The sequence below is a fragment of the Corythoichthys intestinalis genome, chromosome 18 (assembly GCF_030265065.1).
Source record: "Corythoichthys intestinalis isolate RoL2023-P3 chromosome 18, ASM3026506v1, whole genome shotgun sequence".
NCBI lineage: Eukaryota > Metazoa > Chordata > Actinopteri > Syngnathiformes > Syngnathidae > Corythoichthys > Corythoichthys intestinalis.
The window spans coordinates 9,080,902-9,100,666 of record NC_080412.1 but is presented as its reverse complement, the minus strand read 5'-3'; the positions used below and the strand labels follow the sequence as shown (position 1 = coordinate 9,100,666).

General features: G+C 43.3%; 1 protein-coding gene across 1 annotated transcript; it reads right to left on the bottom strand.

Annotated features, from left to right (window-relative positions):
• Positions 1–707: 707 nt before the first annotated feature.
• Positions 708–19,761, bottom strand: LOC130906070 (uncharacterized). The gene is made up of 3 exons (XM_057819975.1): positions 18,008–19,761; positions 2,011–2,181; positions 708–1,906 (listed from the first exon to the last, which is right to left on the bottom strand). Exons 1-3 carry the CDS (start codon positions 18,097–18,099, stop codon positions 1,468–1,470), a joined length of 702 nt encoding a protein of 233 aa, XP_057675958.1. The 5' UTR covers positions 18,100–19,761; the 3' UTR covers positions 708–1,467.
• Positions 19,762–19,765: the final 4 nt, after the last annotated feature.

The window sequence follows — 19,765 nt, the reverse complement described above, 5'->3', positions numbered from 1 at the left end:
TAATAAAATTTTCAATGCATGTTTTATGAATAAGTACATATTTACATTCATGAAATATCAAAACAAACAAAATTAGCTAGAAAATGCAATCCCAGGGAAATTGGAGAGATGCTCTGCTGGCAAATAAACTTCCGGGTCACTACAAGTTGATTTTGGGGCATTAGCAGGTCATTTTTTGTAAGTTTTTGGTCTAATACTATTAAATTTGTGGCATTTGCAGGTCACATCCTGTTTATTCACTTCCTTTTAATTTTGACACCTTTACGGTCCACTTCCTGTTGATTTTGTGTATTTCTGACACGCTTCCTGTTGAGTTTTGGGCTGACCTGCTACATTGATGGTGAAGCTAGAGTAGTACCATAAACCAGCTACAAGACGTCCCTTTAGGTCTTTGTCCTGGAATTGCCTGACCCACTCAGTGGGGAGCTAGATTTTGTGGAAAAGATTGGCATATTCGAAAAGGCATAAAGTCTGCAGAAGAAGCATAAGGGGTTAACAACAAATTTAAACAATTTTGAACTGTGAACTGTTGAAATTCGCCCCCCCCGGCCCAGACGCACCCGAGAACGGCACCAGCCAAAACAATTGCCGCTCGGCTGACACTGCTCTGTGTGCGCCCGCCGGGAAGGCCGAATCTCGCGCGTCCTCTTATTTTAACCCTTTGTACTGACTCCATGTTTCAAAAGCTTGAAGAACACTCACCGAAAACAGGTTGACAATTTATTCGTCGACAATGGTAAAAACAGGGCAAAAACAGACGACGGAGGGACCATTCTGGATCCAAAACAAGGCTATATGTTTCCGAGCAGAAAAAATCTTGTCTTATCTCAGTGTCCAGTCTTTTTAAAGTCTTTGCTGAGGCGGGCCTTGTCGAAGGCGTTTCTGGGCGTTGCTTTTGGGCCATCCCCTCTGTGGCCGGTTTTGGGCGGCTTCGGTTCGTGCACGGATTGGGACGCCCGCTATCAACTTTGCTGTCCGGGCTGGTTGTACTTGTTTTAGGACAAAGCGCTTTGTCCTTGGAGTTTGCTGGGAGAGCTGATTACCAGAGTTGGTGCGTCAATCTTGTGATAAGACGGCATTGTGTATCTCTTCTATTTCTTCTCATTAAACTATGGTGTGCTATTTATTTTATATTAGTAGTGTAGTCCTACCGTAAATATGAAAATGATACTATTTCCTGATTAATTATATTACGTGTGTTAGACTAATGCAAACAGTTAGACGGTGCCTACGAAAACCTGTACCATATGTATGTGTTAGACTATACACTGTATATGTGTTAGACTAATGCAAACAATTATATGGTGTGTGCGATGACGATATCTTTTCTCTTTCAGGATAAAACTGCCCTGCATCGATGTCGTGATTGTGATCAAAGAGGACAAGTTAAAAGTTCTGAGATCTACCGTTAAGGCAAGTCTGGGGTTGCCCGCACCAAGCTCCCCTACTCGTACCAACGAGATGGAGTCAGCCATCTTCCCACATTCCACAAGATGAGGGTGTGATTGACAGGTCAGCCATCTTCCCACATTCCACAGGACGAGGGCGTGATTGACAGGATATCTGCCAGTCATTCCCTGAATAAGCCACTGTTGTCTCGTATGACCATGAGATGGAAGACAAATAATAATGACTTTTAGAAGCCCAGCCACACGGATAATATCTACAAGCATCAAACTCGAAAGTCACTTGTTCGTTTCCCGGGATGGATACACATTCTCCGCTGGTTGTGACTGAAGTGGAGGATTCCGCCCCATATGCTCCGATGGTCACAATCTCGGTTGATACCGGAACGGGGCAGTCATCGGCAGATGTGATAAGAAGTAGGGAAAGGCCAAAAAGCCAACCGAAGGAGTGCATCATCATTCTCGGAGTGAAGTTTCGCATCTTTGCCTCTAGGATGGCTCTGATCATTTGAGTGCACAGTTAACTTCTTTGGGACCTTAGGGTAGACTACCTGATTTCAGGCCAAGTCACCGGGATTATTCTGCTCTTATACCGTGAACTCACCTCTGTTGAATGATGTCATCAAGAAGGGTCAGCCGACACTTAGTTGGACCTTGGTGGGTCGCGAGGTGGAGAAAGCGTCTGGCCTGATGGGGTCTTTGCCGGTCTGGTAGAGGAGATATGAACCAGGTTGCGAATGACGTCCTCTCAGTGACTTTGTGGGGACCTGTCCACCTGGGTTCAGACCACTTACGTTTAATCACTTTTGAACAAACATGTTAGCAGTCATTCATGTCTGGAGGGGCGTCAGGCTGTCCATTCTGCCATATGAGGAAAAAGTAAATGTTAATTGTTTGAGTTCGGACGGGCCTGGACCCTCCTGCATTCCTAGAGGAGCTGTTGGGGCCAGAAATAATCTGTTAGTGTGACATTCAAAAGGAGTCCAGCCTTTCGCTGAATTCAATGACATTCTCACATTCATTAATGCTAATGGCAGAGCCTGTAGCCAATTAAGATTTGAGGAGGGCAAGGCCTTGGCCAGTTTTTCTTTAACTCACTTGCTCCCAAAATGTATTAATCTTTTCAGTGTCCCAAAGACGTCTTTTATGTTTTTTTTGTTTTTTTTTTCATAAAAGACATCTCTGGGTCCTGATTCAACTGAGCTCCAGAGCACAAAGATGAAAATCCATTTTAAAGCAATAAAACTGGCCACTGGAGGGCAGTAGCACATTTGGTAAGACCCACAACCTGATTCAACAGCAACAAAAGGCCGGGCTGCACGGTCAGAGCGCCAGGGGAATGATGCCAGGCGGCGGACGACCGAGCAGAACAACCGTGAGAGCGCCCTGGATGCCCGGCACTGGACGACCGAGCCGAACGATCGGGACCACCAGTGCAACGGGCTCGCCGCGCAGATCTCGCAGAGACTAAAAAAATTCATCTTTATGAGACAGGCAGCGATGAGGGAAAAGTTTACAAGGCTGTCGACGCGACAACAGCGTCATCTCTCAGTTAGTTATGTGTAAATAAATTGTTACTTTGCTATCAAAAGCTCAATTTGTCTTGTTCTTTATGATATTTTGTAAAAGGAAAACATTATTCAGATGTTTGGGATGTAACTAAAGCAAAAAATAGCTGTGTTAAAGTCAAAGTTATATTTGAAATGTATGCGTTCACAAAAAGCTCAAGTTCTGTTTTTTTCATCAGAAATTGGAAAATTGCTCAAACTAAGCCATTTTCTAATGCTGATTTCTAAACAATGGAAAAACATATGAACTTACTTTTTTTTCCTAATGAAAAAAGAGAGTCTAATCTTTTTTGGTTGGGTTCCATGTTTATATAGCAATAGAACAGAATTTTCTGTGGGCCTTACAAAATCAGTCAAAATCCAGTAAAACGGCCAGGAGCGACCGTCCTTGCTCAGGTGAAAGTGACTGGGAGTGAATGAGTTAATATTTCTTTTCATTCTCTCGGATGTATGTTTCAATCCTAATGCTTTTTAAACTTCCTGTAAATGTTTGAATTTGAGTGGGTGCCATTGTCAGATCTAATCTTTATAGGAAACCCGTGTGATGGTATGTAGTGATCAGTGTTGTTAATCTTACTTTAAAGAAGTAATTCATTCCAGTTACAAATTACTTCTGTCAAAAACGTAATTGCCTTAGTAACTCAGTTACCTGACTGTAAGAGTAATTAGTTATGGGGCCGGATTAGTCTCATAAGGAACACACACACATGTGCGATGCACACACTCATTTAACATGAACAAACACGTATTGTGGGATTTAACACATAGGACACGAAACACACACGTATTGTGGGATTCGTAAACACATAGCACGCGAAACACACATTTGTCAAAAGTTTGTGTGAATTGTTTTACACGCATGCTTCCAATTTCAAATTCCCACTTACGAGTGTGTTGATCGTTTTGACACTCCGTTCCCGCAGCCGGGAAGAACACAAGCATTTTTTCTAAACGGAGCCTGTCTGCAGCCAATCAGACGTCTCCTTCTAAAATAGCCAATCACACGGGCTGGGCTGTTTCGTTACGTCACTGCTGTGTGCCTTCAGGCTCAGAATGAAACACGAGTAATGGTGTCTGGCAACTACGGTGAAGAGAGCCTCGGTCAATATTCAGTACGTGCACAGAGACTGACAACGCATGTGTATTGTGTCGAGTTTATAAAACAAAATCATGACAGGGACGTCGTGTTGATATGTAGTCCAGTGGCCTCAGAAATGAATAGAATTAACTCAAGAATGATGGATTGCAATTTTCAGACGGACGTCCTACAACGATATAATTGAAAACGGTGAGTTTATTTCAAAGTTAAGGCTATTACCCTGTTATTTAAACAAACGTTTTTGTACTTGTTAAGAAGGCAAACGTAGTAAGATAAACTAGGGATGTCCCAATCCAGGTTTTTGCACTTCCGATCCAATACCGATATTGGTTTGCACTTCCGATTCGATACCGATACTGGCCAATACCGACCTATCTGAGCATGTGTTAAAGTTTAAAGTTATTTAGCCTCCTTACTTAGTTGTCAGACTCATGTTGAAAAGGTTTTAGTTGATAACAACTAGCCAGCTGAATTAGGTGAGTTTGAATAACATACAACGGTTGGTAACAAGAAACTGACCTGTGTGACAAACACAAAACATGATAAATAACAAACAGAAATTGCATAGTCAGTCAGTAAAACGTGCAAATAATATTGTAAACTGTCTTAAAAAAGCAAAACACACCAACAACCTCAGTGGAAAATCCCACAAATCCCCCCAAGCTATTAGATGCTTCTAATGTTTCGTGCATTAGTGACAAAAATTGTATAAAAAGCCTCTCAGGTTTAAATAAACGACTATTTTAGTATCAAGTTAACATTTTAAAACAGTAAATAAAATACGCAAGTCCCCATTCTGTATCAGCAGCTTTAAACTACATTCAATTCATTTAATTTTGCGAATCAACTGTTAAAGTTGTCAAAATTGCTCCCGTTATTCCATAATTTCCCTTCTGTCTACTTTCGACATGTGAAAGTTTTAAAACTGTTTTGAAGATAGATTCAAGTCAAGATTTTGCCGATTTAGGAGTATTTTAGATAAAAAGTTAATTAGGTTCGCTTAGAAGGTTCACAACAGCCTACTAGGAAAGTCTTCTACTTCAAGATGGCGGCTGTTTACTAACGCATCTGGTTTTCAATACTTCAATGTTGCTAACGCGGTCGAGTCTGTCGTTTTGCATCTAGTTCTATATATATATATATATATATATATATACTGGACTGTCTCAGGAAATTAGAATACACAATATTCTAATTTTCTGAGACAGTCCTGTATATTGTTCTATGTAAAGGACGTCAGCCAAGGTCGGCCCCCCACATTTTTACCACGCCAAATCTGGTCCCCTTTGCAAAAAGTTTGGACACCCCTGCTTTAAATGGTGGATTAATGTACAGGACTGTCTCAGAAAATTAGAATATTGTGTATTCTAATTTTCTGAGACAGTCCAGTATATATATATATATATGATATCTATTATCTCCAGTAAAACGACGTTGACATAGTTTGTACCGGCTGTCAGCAGCAGTCAGGTATTCTTGTGTTTTTTTATCCAGCAGCCAGGGGCGGACTGGGACTAAAAAGCAGCCCTGGACTTTGACTCAGCTGTACGAAGGGAAACACAGACCCTCTAGGGGGGTCCGGGGGCATGCCCCCCAGGAGAATTTTTAGAAAATGTTTTATTGTAAAATGCATCAATTTTGTGCACTTTGAGAGAAAAATGAAGAAAATGTGTCTAAACTGTGACTGCCTGACTTGGGGCACTCAAAGTACTGCAAGGCTGAACTGGAGTTGGATTCATCTTCTGCCCTAGCTCTATGATCAACCTGAATAAACAAATGAAAGAATTTATTTTTTAAAGCAATTTTTATGTATCCAATTGATTATAATAACACCTATCCCCTGTGTCTATAAAATGAGTTCATTGTTTATGCCATAATTAATCTTGCCACACAAATAATGAATTTAAATGAAAATACAATAAACATTTCAAGACAAATCCTGTACACATAACCTTCATTGGAAAGTATTAACCAGAAAACAAAACGATATATACATGATTAAAAATGTACAAATTAATTTAACTACCTAAATTTTAAAGTAAAATCATTCATTTTATTAATATTTTGTTATATTTCTTCTGAATCAATATTGCTGCTGCGTGTGCATACGTTTTTTTTTTTTTTTTTTACAGCTAAAACACTGGCTCTTTAGTTGCCATTTATTTCATTTAAATTGTAGCTACCTGGTGGATAACAATTGCCAATATCCCTAACAACTCTTCATTCCATCTCAGCCCGATGGCAACTAGAAAGTCCGCCAAAGCTCTTATCGCTCTATCCTGCCCCTTCGTGGGCCACAGCATGTCTTTCAGAGTCACAGCGACTTGCGGCAATGGCTCACTTCTTCGTTCTCCTATAAGATTGGCGGTTAATAGCCAGGCGCATTGCTGCCACCTGTCGGATTAGGTGCGAACTGTAGATAATGATGACGGATAGGGGGATAAAAACAGTGATGTGTGTATGGCAGCCGCCGGCCGTCCAGAGCACCGGCCGTTCTGTGATCCTCCAGAAGTTACAGATTACCAGTCCGACCCTGCCAGCGGCATGAGTTGAGCTAAAGCTGTGAGTTGAGCATTGGCATTACCCGGGTCTATGACAAGCATTACGTTTACTTTTGGGATGCAATGCGGTCAGTTTCTCATTGCGTTCCGATACCGATACGCATTTTTTTGCCCATACCGGCGTCCGATCCGATATTTGGATCGGATCGGGACATCTCTAAGATAAACACAATTAAATGTTTTTGATGTTCCAACAAGTGAATATTCTTTACTTACCTGAGTTAGGCTACTGGCCTGTTGTTTTAAATAGTACAATGATCAATAGTTTTTGTAATCAGTCCTTTTTTAGATGTAGTTTAGTCCAGAGGTGATGTGTAAGTATTTAATTGTTACAAACGTGGTCATTTACCATGTGTTTTCTCTAACAAAACGTTTTTTATTTGTTTGCAAATTTATAATTTTAAGGTGTTGTTGTTGTTTATCTCTTCGAGATGGATCCAATATTCAAAAGGAGACCCGATAGGTGCATGATTTTGAATGACTCCAAAGAGGCGACACGGTTCAAGAGGGAAAATGAAGGTAGACCTAGGGCCCTTCCTATCATAATACCCAATACATAACCAAAATCTTTGCACATTCTGTTTATTAGTTACAACAAGCAGAAAAAAACAGGATGTACTTGTGCTGTAACAAGGTATCATCCACCCTGATGCACCACAGACTGGTCCTGTACACCTTCTAGTCTTTCCACGCGTCACTGGCACAGCAGTGTCAACTATGGTGTAATATTATGTATTTTAGGGCTGTCCCAAACGACTAATTTTTTCCCGCTCAGTCAGCCGATTTTTTTTACATTTAGTCGACTAATATATATATGTATATATATGTATATATATATATATATATATATATATACTGGACTGTCTCAGGAAATTAGAATACACAATATTCTAATTTTCTGAGACAGTCCTGTATATTGTTCTATGTAAAGGACGTCAGCCAAGGTCGGCCCCCCACATTTTTACCACGCCAAATCTGGTCCCCTTTGCAAAAAGTTTGGACACCCCTGCTTTAAATGGTGGATTAATGTACAGGACTGTCTCAGAAAATTAGAATATTGTGTATTCTAATTTTCTGAGACAGTCCAGTATATATATATATATATATATATATATATATATATATATATATACAGTGGGGAGAGGAAGTATTTCATACACAGTCAATGGGAAAACCCATTGGCAGTGTATCAAATACTTCTTCTCCCCACTGTATATACAGTGCCTTGCAAAAGTATTCGGCCCCCTTGAATCTTGCAAACTTTCGCCACATTTCAGGCTTCAAACATAAAGATATGAAATTTAATTTTTTTGTCAAGAATCAACAACAAGTGGGACACAATCGAGAAGTGGAACAACATTTATTGGATAATTTAAACTTTTTTAACAAATAAAAAACTGAAAAGTGGGGCGTGCAATATTATTCGGCCCCTTTACTTTCAGTGCAGCAAACTCACTCCAGAAGTTCAGTTTGAAATGGACCCAGAGTGGGTGCACCCATTGGCTTAAATTGGTCCGAGATTCATCCAAGCCGAGTGTGATGTCCTTTCTGTGCGTGAGTGTTTTCAGGTTCTTTCGACATGAATGAATTTTTAATTGTGACAGTTATCTTCCTGCCTGTAGAATTCTAACGAGCATTTTTTTTAAAATCAGGTCATTAAGTGATAGTTCTGAGAAATGTTTAACTTGCATCACTTATACACGACCATTTTTATAGTATTAATACATATTTTGTTTTACTTTCTTATGAGCAACTATGACATCACAACCTAAATGAGCGACCTACTTTGCTTTTTATAGCTAGGCTGACTCATTTAATGCTTAATTGATCATGATTTGATGTTTTTCTATATTGCATGTTGTGTTTTTTTAGTTGAACAGATTACAGCATAAAAGAGGGCAGTGTCAGTGTTTGATATAGTATTAGATATTGATGATTGAGTCTTGTTTTCTGAACTGCATTCTCGACGACTGGGCACTGCGTTAAGAATTGCGATTATTGTTTTCTTCAAAACACATTGACAAAAAGGATTAGTTTCATACTGAGCCATGGAATATCGACATAAGACTGACCCTTTTCATGGACCGAACCCTTTTCCCGAAGAAAAAGCTATGGGCTCAACCCTAACACCAAGGCCATGAGATTACAGCAATACTGACTTTAACTTTGCACACCTGTTTGGGACAGACTGTGGGAATTCGTGTGTGCTCACCCTTTGGGAAATGAGAAAGTGTCTTGCTTTCAGGACTCAGATGTTATGTTTTTTTTGGGGTATTGTATTTTTATTTAATTGTTTATATTTTACGTTTTTCAACCCGTCACCTCTCGGATTGTTTGTGATGGTTTTGTTCTTTAAGTCTACTTGGTTTTTGTTGTTGTTTGTTCTTTGTTGATTTGTTTTTTTTAGTTGGGTGAATTCAATTTTCTTGTGAATTCAAAAGAGGGAATTGATGAGATATATTTCCATTTATTCACAATAATCATATGTGGACATTGCATTCTCCATCATAAGACAGTGTATGCCATTGAATAGCGGCACATCTGGAAAATATTAGCTAGTCCTAGCAAGATGGGGGTGCACAATGCACATTCCAAGTAATTTGACCCTGCCCCCAAGTTAGAGGGAAGAAAAAGACATTCCGAGCAGAGAGGCGGGAGCACTTTTGTCCTTTGTCTGATGGTACCAAGATGTCTCGTCTGTATTTGTTTGTATTTCAGTGTAAATTCTTTGTTCTTTTTTATTCCCGAGTTCTGTGTCATCATCTCCTGTTCGTTATAAGAATAAAACAACCTGTAACAAGGATAAATCGACTCTTTTCCTTCACTGTGAAGTAGGGGTGCAACGGTTCAGTTAGCCCACGGTTCGATTCGAACCTCTTTCTGAGAAGTTTACTGCTCTAAAATGGCGGCTGTTTACTAACGCCACAGAGTCTGTCATTTCGCATGTAGTTCTATATGCATGAGGTATCTAGGCGTAGATTGTATGTTGTCAGCTAAGTCAGGTAATATTGGAGCCACCTAGCTTAGCATCGCATTTGCTACAGCGTCTCAACAAACACTCTTACCTCTCCGAGTCTCTGACTTTTCTCGTGTCATTCGACCAACGCATTGTCTCGTTGCAGAAACGGTTACCAAATCCGAACGGATGGGGAAAAAAATCGTAATGCACGAAAAACGTGCAGATTTTGAACGTAATGTACGGAGTACACATTTAAAAATGAGTGCTCACTTGTACAAATTACGACGAGACCGTTCAATTTGACAGGTATGAATTATAGTGAACCGTCACAGTTAGGTAGTAGCACTCTGTAGCACTGGACGTCCAACTTCCATCTATCAGTGGTCAGGGCGAAACTATGTGCTTTAGCGAAATCATCTTCGATGGCTTAGCGTGCCATTTCATAAATGTCGGGGATAATGTTGTTGGAGAAATATGTCCGTGAGGGAACAATGTAACGTGGGTCAAGCGTTGCAAATAAATTAACGAATCCGCCGTGTGTTTTCACTGGTGTCATCTACGGGGTTGTCTTACCCTGAGAAAGTGATATCTGTGGGTGATGCTGGCTGAGGTGCCGGAGTCATGTTATAAAAATGTTGTCATTAGCATGGGGAACAAGCGCTGAGCAATGCTTGCAATTTTTTTTTTTTCAATATTTTCTCTCCCTCCGCATTGTAATCCATGGGGAAACCAAAATGTTGCTGCGGTGGCAGATTTGAAAGAAGCCGGTGCTTCCTCAAAATTTGGTCTCTCCACCGCTCGCCATAGTGATTTCTTTCTTGTTTCACTTTCACTTCGCTCGTAAGCGAAGGAGGGCGTTACTCGGCTTCTATTTCACAGGCGCTTGACAGCGATCCGACATTTACTTGCGGGGCGGGAATTTTTCCACAGCGGTGCTTCACGTCACACACAGGCACACAGAGCTCGATCAATTCATTCCACAAGCGTTCGGAATACATTAATTACAAAACCGAAAAGGCGCGGTTCATAAAGGCGTACTGAACCGTACAGGGCGAACTGAACGGTTCGGCTTTGAACCGCAAACCGTTGCACCGCTACTGTGAAGCAACCTTATTTATTCAGGGGAAAACAATAGGATGGGAGGGGTCAGGAAGGCATCATGGAACATTGAGTAGATCACATGGGGGCCACATGGCCCAGAACAAAGGAAAGGCTAACTAGACAGAGGTTATCCTATCTGGTACCTATAAGGAAAGCATAAATGTTAACTGTATGCACAACAATTCCAACAGTAGGCGATCGACACTTTTTCGTAGATGTCATCACGTAGGCTATGTAGTGCCTCGCCCGGCTGCCTCTTCCTCTGCCACAACTCCACGGCGACAATGGCAGCATGCTCTGAATGTGGACCGTAGGCAGATTCCACTTCATCCACAATTTGTTGGTAGCTCCACCGAGAAGATCGAGGGTTTTTGTGGACGATAGCTCCAGCTGCTCCCATTAGACTGCACCGCAGTTGGACGTCCATCGTGCTCACGGACCAATGGTTAGCTTAAGCACAGCTTTCAAATTGGTGTGAGAAGTCTCTCCAAGAACCAGTGCCATCAAACTGTTCAGGTTGTAACGTAGGGATTCTCTCCCTTTTCTCATTACACTCATCATCACTACTATCCTTGTGCAGCCTCTCAGGCTGGTTAATTGAGCAACGGTTGACAACAGTCCTCCGTCCATCAGCATAATCATGAGAACCGCAGGATAGAGGCAGAGTGCCATCGTGTGGTGAAAAACTGCAGCGTTTCGCCGCTGTGCGTCCATTTTCATAGCAGTCTGGGCCTAACGAAAGTTTTCCTAGGCCTCCGACATTTTCTGCTACTTCACACACGGCTTCGAATTGCGTGGAGGACGCAACTTTGCCCAACAAAGGGCCACAAAATGTTCCAACAGTCTCTGACTCACCTCTGGCCGCATTTAAATCACTTACTGGCGTGAAGAATGGATTTTTGGAGACGGAGTGAGCAGCCATTGCCCCTTCGATGGCGTCGCCACGAGGCCCGTTTGCGCCCTGAGGCCGCTCGTCAATTGTCCATTCGCGCTGTACGCACCGACCCGTCCGTCGTCGACGCCGCTTGCGTGGTTCGACTGTGGCCCAACCGTTTCCACTAAATCCGCCAGAAACGGATTTTTAGGCGAAAAGTTGTGCTGCACTCGTCCACCCCACATGGTCTGCCAGCTCCAGTCACGAGCCGTCATCTCGGCGTTGCACGTCCGCGTCCGTTAACACCTCACTTATGATGAAGAAGAATCCCGGACGAGCCCCCAGTGTTACCAATTCGCCCTCATTGGTAATTGGCGGTGCTTTAAACTCTTCACCGTAGAGTGAAGAGTGGGCCGGCGATTCACGTTGGCTCGTTGTCGTCGGCTGTTTTCGGTTCGCTCGATTTCCCCTCCAGAAAGGCGGCGGCGTGCACAAAAACACCGAGAGGTGTCGGATGGCTTTTTGTGGGTACTTTTATTAACAAACAAAAGCATATGGGGGACATTGCCACTCGAGTCTACATTAACTGCGCACTTTTTTCCTACTCTCGACTCTCTCACTCCCTCTCGCTCGACCACTTTCCTCCTCGCAGCTCTATACTGACAATGCCGGTCATAATAAAAGTAACAGCGGCCCCTTGGGGGGTGCCGGTAACAGTAGGGATGGGAATCGAAATCTGATTCCAATTCCGAACCGGTTCCTAGTGTTTCAAGGCCTCGACATCACAATGAAAAAGCCTTAATGATCCCTTTAACGATTCCTAAAGATGCATATTGCGTCATTAAAACGCGTCTTTAGGAACGTGTCACGTGACGTGACGTGTCTTGTTGTCCAGACACATCAAACTAGCATGACACCAAGACCCACTCGCTCCAAAGAACCACTGGCTCCAAAGTTTGGCTACACTTCACCAGGAAAGAAGGTGAAAATGAAAGAGCTACTTGCAATATTTGCAAAGTGTCATCTAAGGGTGGGAACTAGGCTTGCCACCCTTCCCTTGAAATACAGAATTGTTCCGTAATTGGGAATTAAAATTTGCGTTCTGTATTGAACCAATAAGGAACGCAGTTGATTCCGTATTTCACAATTGTCCCATGGGTCGACCCCATGCGACCCGCGGCTCCTGCATGGCGGGCGGCGGTGCGCCCACCCCATGCACGTCTGCAGTGTTGTTAATTTTACGTTTAAAAAGTAATTAATTACAGTTACAAATTACTTCTCCCAAAAAGTAATTGCGTTAGTAACTCAGTTACCTGAATTTAAGAGTAATTAGTTACTTGGCAAAGTAACTAGTGATAATTTTCATGTTTTTTTTTTTTCTCAAAAAAAAAAAAAAAAAAGTCACACAATGTGAAGTTTAAAGGGTTTTTGGGACAATTGGCCCTAGCCCAATTCTTTACCTTCCACTTAACTAGACACAAGGGTATTGCGATAACTAGATAGTAACCTTTGCTATGTGTGAAAGTCATTTAAAGTTGTGAATCAGCCGTTAAAGTTGTTAAAATTGCTCCCGCTATTGCATTAGTTCCCTTCTGTCTGCTTTCAACATGTGTAAGTTTTAAAACTGTTTCATCATTTAAAGATAGAGTTAAGTCAAGATTTTGCCGATTTAGGACCATTTTAGATTAAAAAAAATTTTTTTTTTTAAAGTAGGTTCGCTAGGAAGGATCTCTACAACAGAGCCTTCCTGAGAGGTCTACTGCTTTAAGATGGCGGCTGTTTACTAACGCATGTAGTCCTTATAACATGTTGCTAATGCAGCCGTGTCTATCATTTGCATCTAGTTCTATAATATGCGATATCTACCGTATCATGTGGGCGTAGTTTGTAGGCTACAGTCAGGTATTATTGGAGCCACCTAGCATCGTGTTTGCAACGGCGTCTTCCCCACTCCTGCTCTGTTCTCTTGTCTCCGTGAGTCTGTCTCTCTGACTTTTTTTATTCAACCAACTTAGTAACGCACGCCTTTCCCGTCTCAGTAACGGTAACGTCGTTGCCAAGATGAGAAAAGTAATTAATTAGATTACTCACCACTGAAAAAAATAACGCCGTTAGTAACCCCGTTATATTGTAACGCCGTTATTAACAACACTGCCCGTCTGTCACACACAAGCACACACCTGCACTCATGAGTGACCACCGAGCCAACAATAATGAACAAAAAGGGCAGGAGATATTAAAGACAGCAAGATAGTTATCTGTCTGCCCGCTGCTGTCAGCCCTGCACTGCACTTCCGGGTTCGTTGCCTAGTTACCTCGCTCTCTCTGCTCAGCGCACCGCCCCGCGCGTTTTCAAAACTAACATGTCTCTTAAACATTAGAAGTTCAGGGCACCCCACTTCATCCTCAAAAGGGGAAACGTCTCCAAAAAATAGACTGGAGTGGTTCGATAGAGTCACTGATGATGATTATAACGCGAACTGCAAGGCAGGCAGGAAAGTTTTTGCGCCGTCTCACAGAAGTGTAAAACAGCATGCTGCAGGGGACCTCCACAAACGGAATATAAGATCCCAGAAGAGCCTTCGTCACAATTCTTTGTACCTGAAACATCCCCTGAGCTTGATTTGGTATGTTATTATGCTTTTGTATATGGATAACATATATAGGCTATATTTTTATTTACCTTCATACATCTTGTATCGATAGGAGCATAGCTAGGCTATTTCAGTTGCTACTATGGTTGATTATTTTTAGGAATGTTGATTTTTTTTTTGAAAAATGCACTTATTATCAGTCAATATGAAATGAATTTATGTACCCATAAAGAACATGTTATTTTGTTACGCTAACTAATGCTACTCATTTGGAATTATTTGTAATAGATTAACAGCAAATAAACACTGAATAAATAGTCCTACTGCAAATATATGCTATCTATTGATTGATTAATGGTGAATTTGACATCATCCCACTCCTACCCTCTAAATTACTGCAGCTGAGGTGACACAGGTATACCACACAGTAAAACGTAGCCAGCCAGAGCTACAATAGTGCTGACTGTGGACACAGGCTCGATCAGAAGATTTCTCTGTGATTCCAAAATGGTGAAGAAAATGACTTTGGGGAGAACAAGCAAGAGGCACTGTTGAAACAAGTCCTGGGTCCAAAGGCAGTGGGTGATGTGCTTAAGATCTTAACGTCACCCATCCAATTCTCCATACAGACCGATGCCTCGTGTAAATTGAGCAGGAAGATGTTCCCCTTCCTGTCCAGTACTTCAGTCCAGAGTCTGGGCTCACCAACAAAATGCTGGACTTCATAGAGAATGCAGACGAGTCAGCTGCTGGAATTGTAGCTCTCCTGGAACATTCCCTTAAGAAATTTGGCTTGTCAATGGATCACATGACCGGATTCAGTCCCGACAACACAAATGTTAATTACGATATTCACAACTTCGTTTTCACTAACCTGCAGAAAAAAAACAAAAAAAAAAACAATCTGCTGCAAGGAAACTGCCATGCCCACAAAGTGCACAATACTGTTTTCTCATCTAAACATACATACATTTCTATGCATTTTAGGAGTTTTTGGGATGCCCCTTTTTTTCGCCCGTAAGGCTTTGGGCGCGAGGGGGGGCGTCCCTTATTTCTATTTCTGAAAGGTGGCAACCCTAGTGGGAACACCAGTCATGTGAATGAGCTCAGCTCTTCTTCACATCTGCGTAAAGTGAGAAACACAGCTGATCCTCCAGAAGGAAGTCACCCCAAAGATAGTGGTAACAAGAGTGCACACTTAACCTTAAGACCTTCACAATGGATTTCAGCATAACTGGCAAGCACCAGCTAAGTAGCAGCGTTATTGTAGAGCTGAGATATAAATTTTGACCACAAAGCAACAAAGGTAAAGACGTGTGCTTTACTGAGTAACTATTACTGAGTAATTACTCTTAAATTCAGGTAACTGAGTTACTAACTCAATTACTTTTTGGGAGAAGTAATTTGGAACTATAACTAATGACTTTTTAAAAGTAAGATTAACAACACTGGTTAGTTGCCAAAAACACATACAGGAGGACACTTGAAGGCCGGTTGATGGGGTGATGGGGGCGCGGGTGGCCCGGGGGGCCACCCTGGATCCCGGAGGGGGTGACGATGGCTCCTTTGCTGGGCCGCAGGAGGAGGGATGGGGTGCTGCCCCATTTTGCGTGTACATAAACTGGTTCATGTTCACATGTAAGAACAAATTGAATGCACAAATTCTGTCACCGGAGACAACGAGGATGAGTGGCAGGTAGGCAGATGGGGGGGTTCTGTTGTGAGATGCTCATACGCCACCCAGTGTGATGCCGAGGCACTCGGACATGCAAAACGAGATATGGGCTTTTCTGGATTTCGCCCATCGCTATCGTGAAAATCTGCTCGCATAATTAGATTCATTTTCTCTCGTGACCACGCTCGTATTGTGAAACACTCGTAAGGTGAGGTGCTATCATCATGAGGGTCAACTGTACTTTTGACAAGTGGATTTGACTTTTAAGACTGCTTCATAATAAGTTAAGATGGTATCATTCGTTCAGTCATATATCTTCCATGCCACTAATCCTCGTGAAGTGCGAAAGCCTATCTGAGCTCACTATAGACCCTACCCACGTGATGTCACAACTCCTTCCTCCTGACTGGTGCCGCCCAATTGTCCGTCAACACATCATGTTTATCTGTTACGGCTACGTACATTCCTCCTATTTACGTGTTTTTCTGCTCGTTAACATTAATAATCAAAATGGTGAAGGCGTGTGTGGCGGTCGGTTGCAATAACAGAGAGGATAGAAGGAGAAGACGGAGAGACTTGAAGTTCTACCGGATTCCGAGAGACCCGGAGAGAAGAGAGCGAGATGGGCTGCTGCAATTCGACGAGAAAACTGGGCTCCAAACGATTACCACAGATTATGTAGTAGTCATTTTATATCTGGTAAGATGCATTTAATATATATTTAGAGGGTTTTGGGCTGACAACCACAATTAAGATCATTGCTAGGCTAATCGCCGACAACATACACGTATGTATGTAGTGAGAGTGCTATCGCTAAACCATATAAACATTAAAAGCCCTAACTCCATTGACAAACGACATGAAATACATTAGACTTGACAGTGGATGTTAGCAATAACAAAAGATTTTGAATTGAAAATTTCGTAACTCACCTTTCCAAGCACAAGATAGATTCTCACTACATACATACGTGTATGTTGTCGGCGATTAGCCTAGCAATGATCTTAATTGTGGTTGTCAGCCCAAAACCCTCTAAATATATATTAAATGCATCTTACCAGATATAAAATGACTACTACATAATCTGCGGTAGTCGTTTGGAGCCCAGTTTTCTCGTCGAATTGCAGCAGTCAGTCTCGGTCTCCTCTTCGGGTCTCTCGGAATACGGTAAAAATTCAAGTCTCTCCGTCTATCTTCTCTGTTTTTGCAACTGACCGCCACACACGACTTCACCGTTTTGATTATTAATGTTAACGAGCAGAAAAACACGCCATAATAGGAGGAATTTACGAAGCGCTAATGCATTAACATGACTAGTATCCGGACATCATGGCGCGGGGGCGTGACTGTGACGTCACGTGAGTAGGGTCTATAGGCAGTAGATGGGATACACCCTGAATTGGTTGCCAGCCAAGGAGACGGATTACCATTCACGCACACAATCGTACCTAAGAACAATTTAGAGGGTTCATGCTGCCTTGCATGTTTTTGGGATGTTGGAGGAAACCGCAGTAACCGGACACAGGGAGAACATGCAAACTCCACACTGTCACGTTCCGCCGCTGGTCAGAATTTGTTTTGTTGCAGAGCCGGCTGTGGGGGCGTGCCGGCGTCGCACCTGCAGCTAATCCCTGCTCATCAGCGATAGTATATAAACGCAGGCCATCCAAGAGAAGAACGCCGAGATATTTTTCTTGCTGGTTGCCATCCACATATACTGCTTTCGAGTCGCGTTGTATTTGCTCTCTGGTTCGTCTGACGTCTTAGTTCTGTCATCCTCTACCTTGTGCAGGTATTGAGTGTATTTTTGTTTGTCTTTTGGCGCTCTGCCCTCCGCTCAGTTTTCGCGTTTTTTGATCCCCGTCGACATATTTTGTCACGGACCCCTTTTGTTATTCCCTTGTTACCGCGTTCACGTGTTTTTTAATTTTGTGATTAATAAATCCCCGAACGCATCCTCTTTGTTGTCTGTTTTGGGTCCAGTCGTTTCTCCGCATTCGCGGATCCTTAACAGAATATCTCGGCCATAACTATGGACCCTGATGACAACGAGCCAGGACAGAACGCTAACTCGCATGATCTTGTTTTAAGTGAGATCATGTCGGCGATAAGAGCCCTTACAGTTAATATGTGCTCTCTTGAGGCACGGGTGGATCAGGTTTGCGCTTACCGTTCCGCTTCACCTGCGACCGCGGCGTCTGCGCACGTTCCCCTCGTGGCGCCGTCTGCCCCGGCTTCCATTCCGTTGCGTGAGCCAAACATTCCGCACCCACCACGCTATGGGGGGGAACCCGGCTCGTGCGGGCAGTTTCTCCATCAATGTTCACTAGTTTTTGACCAACAACCACTCACGTACTCCTCAGATAGATCCAGAGTAGCGTTCGTTATGAGCCTCCTAACCGGAAAAGCGGCGGCGTGGTCCATGGCAATCAGCAACCAGTACCCCGAAGTTCGTAACTCCTTTCTTGAATTCGTTGGGGAGATGAGGAGGGTTTTCGATCACCCCATTCGGGGTAAGGAGGCTGGCAGTCGCCTGCTAGACCTAACTCAGGGAAAACTTTCCGTCGCAGACTATTCGGTCTCATTCCGCATTCTCGCTGCGGAGAGCGGCTTTGATGACGCAGCTTTACGCTGTATATTCCGGAGGGGGCTAAATCCGCTTGTGAAGGACGAACTAGCCGCTCGCGATGAAGCAGCGGATTTGGAGGACCTTATTGGACTTGCGGTACGTTTGGACAATCGACTTCGAGAGCGAGAGCGCGAGAGAGGCGTCGAGTGGCACGGCCGGTCAACAAACGCAGTCATCGGGAGGGCTGCCCCAGCGGCGCGCATTGCTGTCTCCCGTCCGGCTTCCCTTCCTTCGTCGGACCCTGAATGGCAGCCAACGACTGACGAGGAACCTATGCAGCTCGGCGGGAAGAGACTCACCGCAAGGGAGCGCCACCGACGCATGGCATCGCGGCTCTGCTTGTACTGCGGAGAACCTGGCCATCACGTCGCTTCCTGCCCCACGAATCCCCGTGCAGCCTCCGGCGGCCATCTTGCCCAGGTACCGACATCAGACAGTGGCCACGCAGCGAGGCTTTTCCCCTCTAGTGGCACACCACCACCTCAATGTGAGTACCCGCACACGGCTACTAAGACTGCCAAACAGCTCAAGAACACGAGACTACAATTACCAGGGATTATAACGTGGGGAGAGCGCAGTTGCAAGGTAACTGTTTTAGTCGACTCGGGGGCTGATGACTGTTTCGTGGATTATTCAGTCATAGACACACTTGGTGGTTCTCTAATTAAATTGAAGGAGCCCCGGGAGGTACGGGACCTTAACGGAGACTTGATTTCAACCATAACACATGAGACTGACGTTCTCACCTTGGTGGTATCTGGTAACCACAGTGAGCGTCGGCCGTTTTTTGTTATGCCCACCAAATTGGCTCCGGTTGTTCTTGGTTTAACCTGGCTTAAGCAGCATAATCCAGACATTAACTGGGAGGTCCCCAGAATAGATAACTGGAGTGTCCATTGTCACTCTCATTGCTTGCGTGCGGCCTCAGCTTCCCCGGGAGCAGTTGTGTCTCGTAAACCAACACCAATTGACTTGTCTTTAGTACCCAGTGAATATCATGACCTCAAGTTGGTTTTTAGCAAGGACCTAGCACAGTCACTTCCACCACATCGCCCCTATGATTGTTCCATTGATCTGATTCCCAACTCTAAATTGCCCTCCTCTAGACTGTATCAGGTGTCCAAGCCGGAGCAGGAGGCCCTTAATGAGTACATAACATCGTCTCTCGCGGCCGGGCTTATCAGACCGTCCAAATCCCCTTTGGGGGCGGGTTTTTTTTTCATTGATAAGAAGGATAAATCGCTCCGACCGTGCGTTGATTATAGGGGCCTGAATGAAATAACAATTAAAAACAAGTAC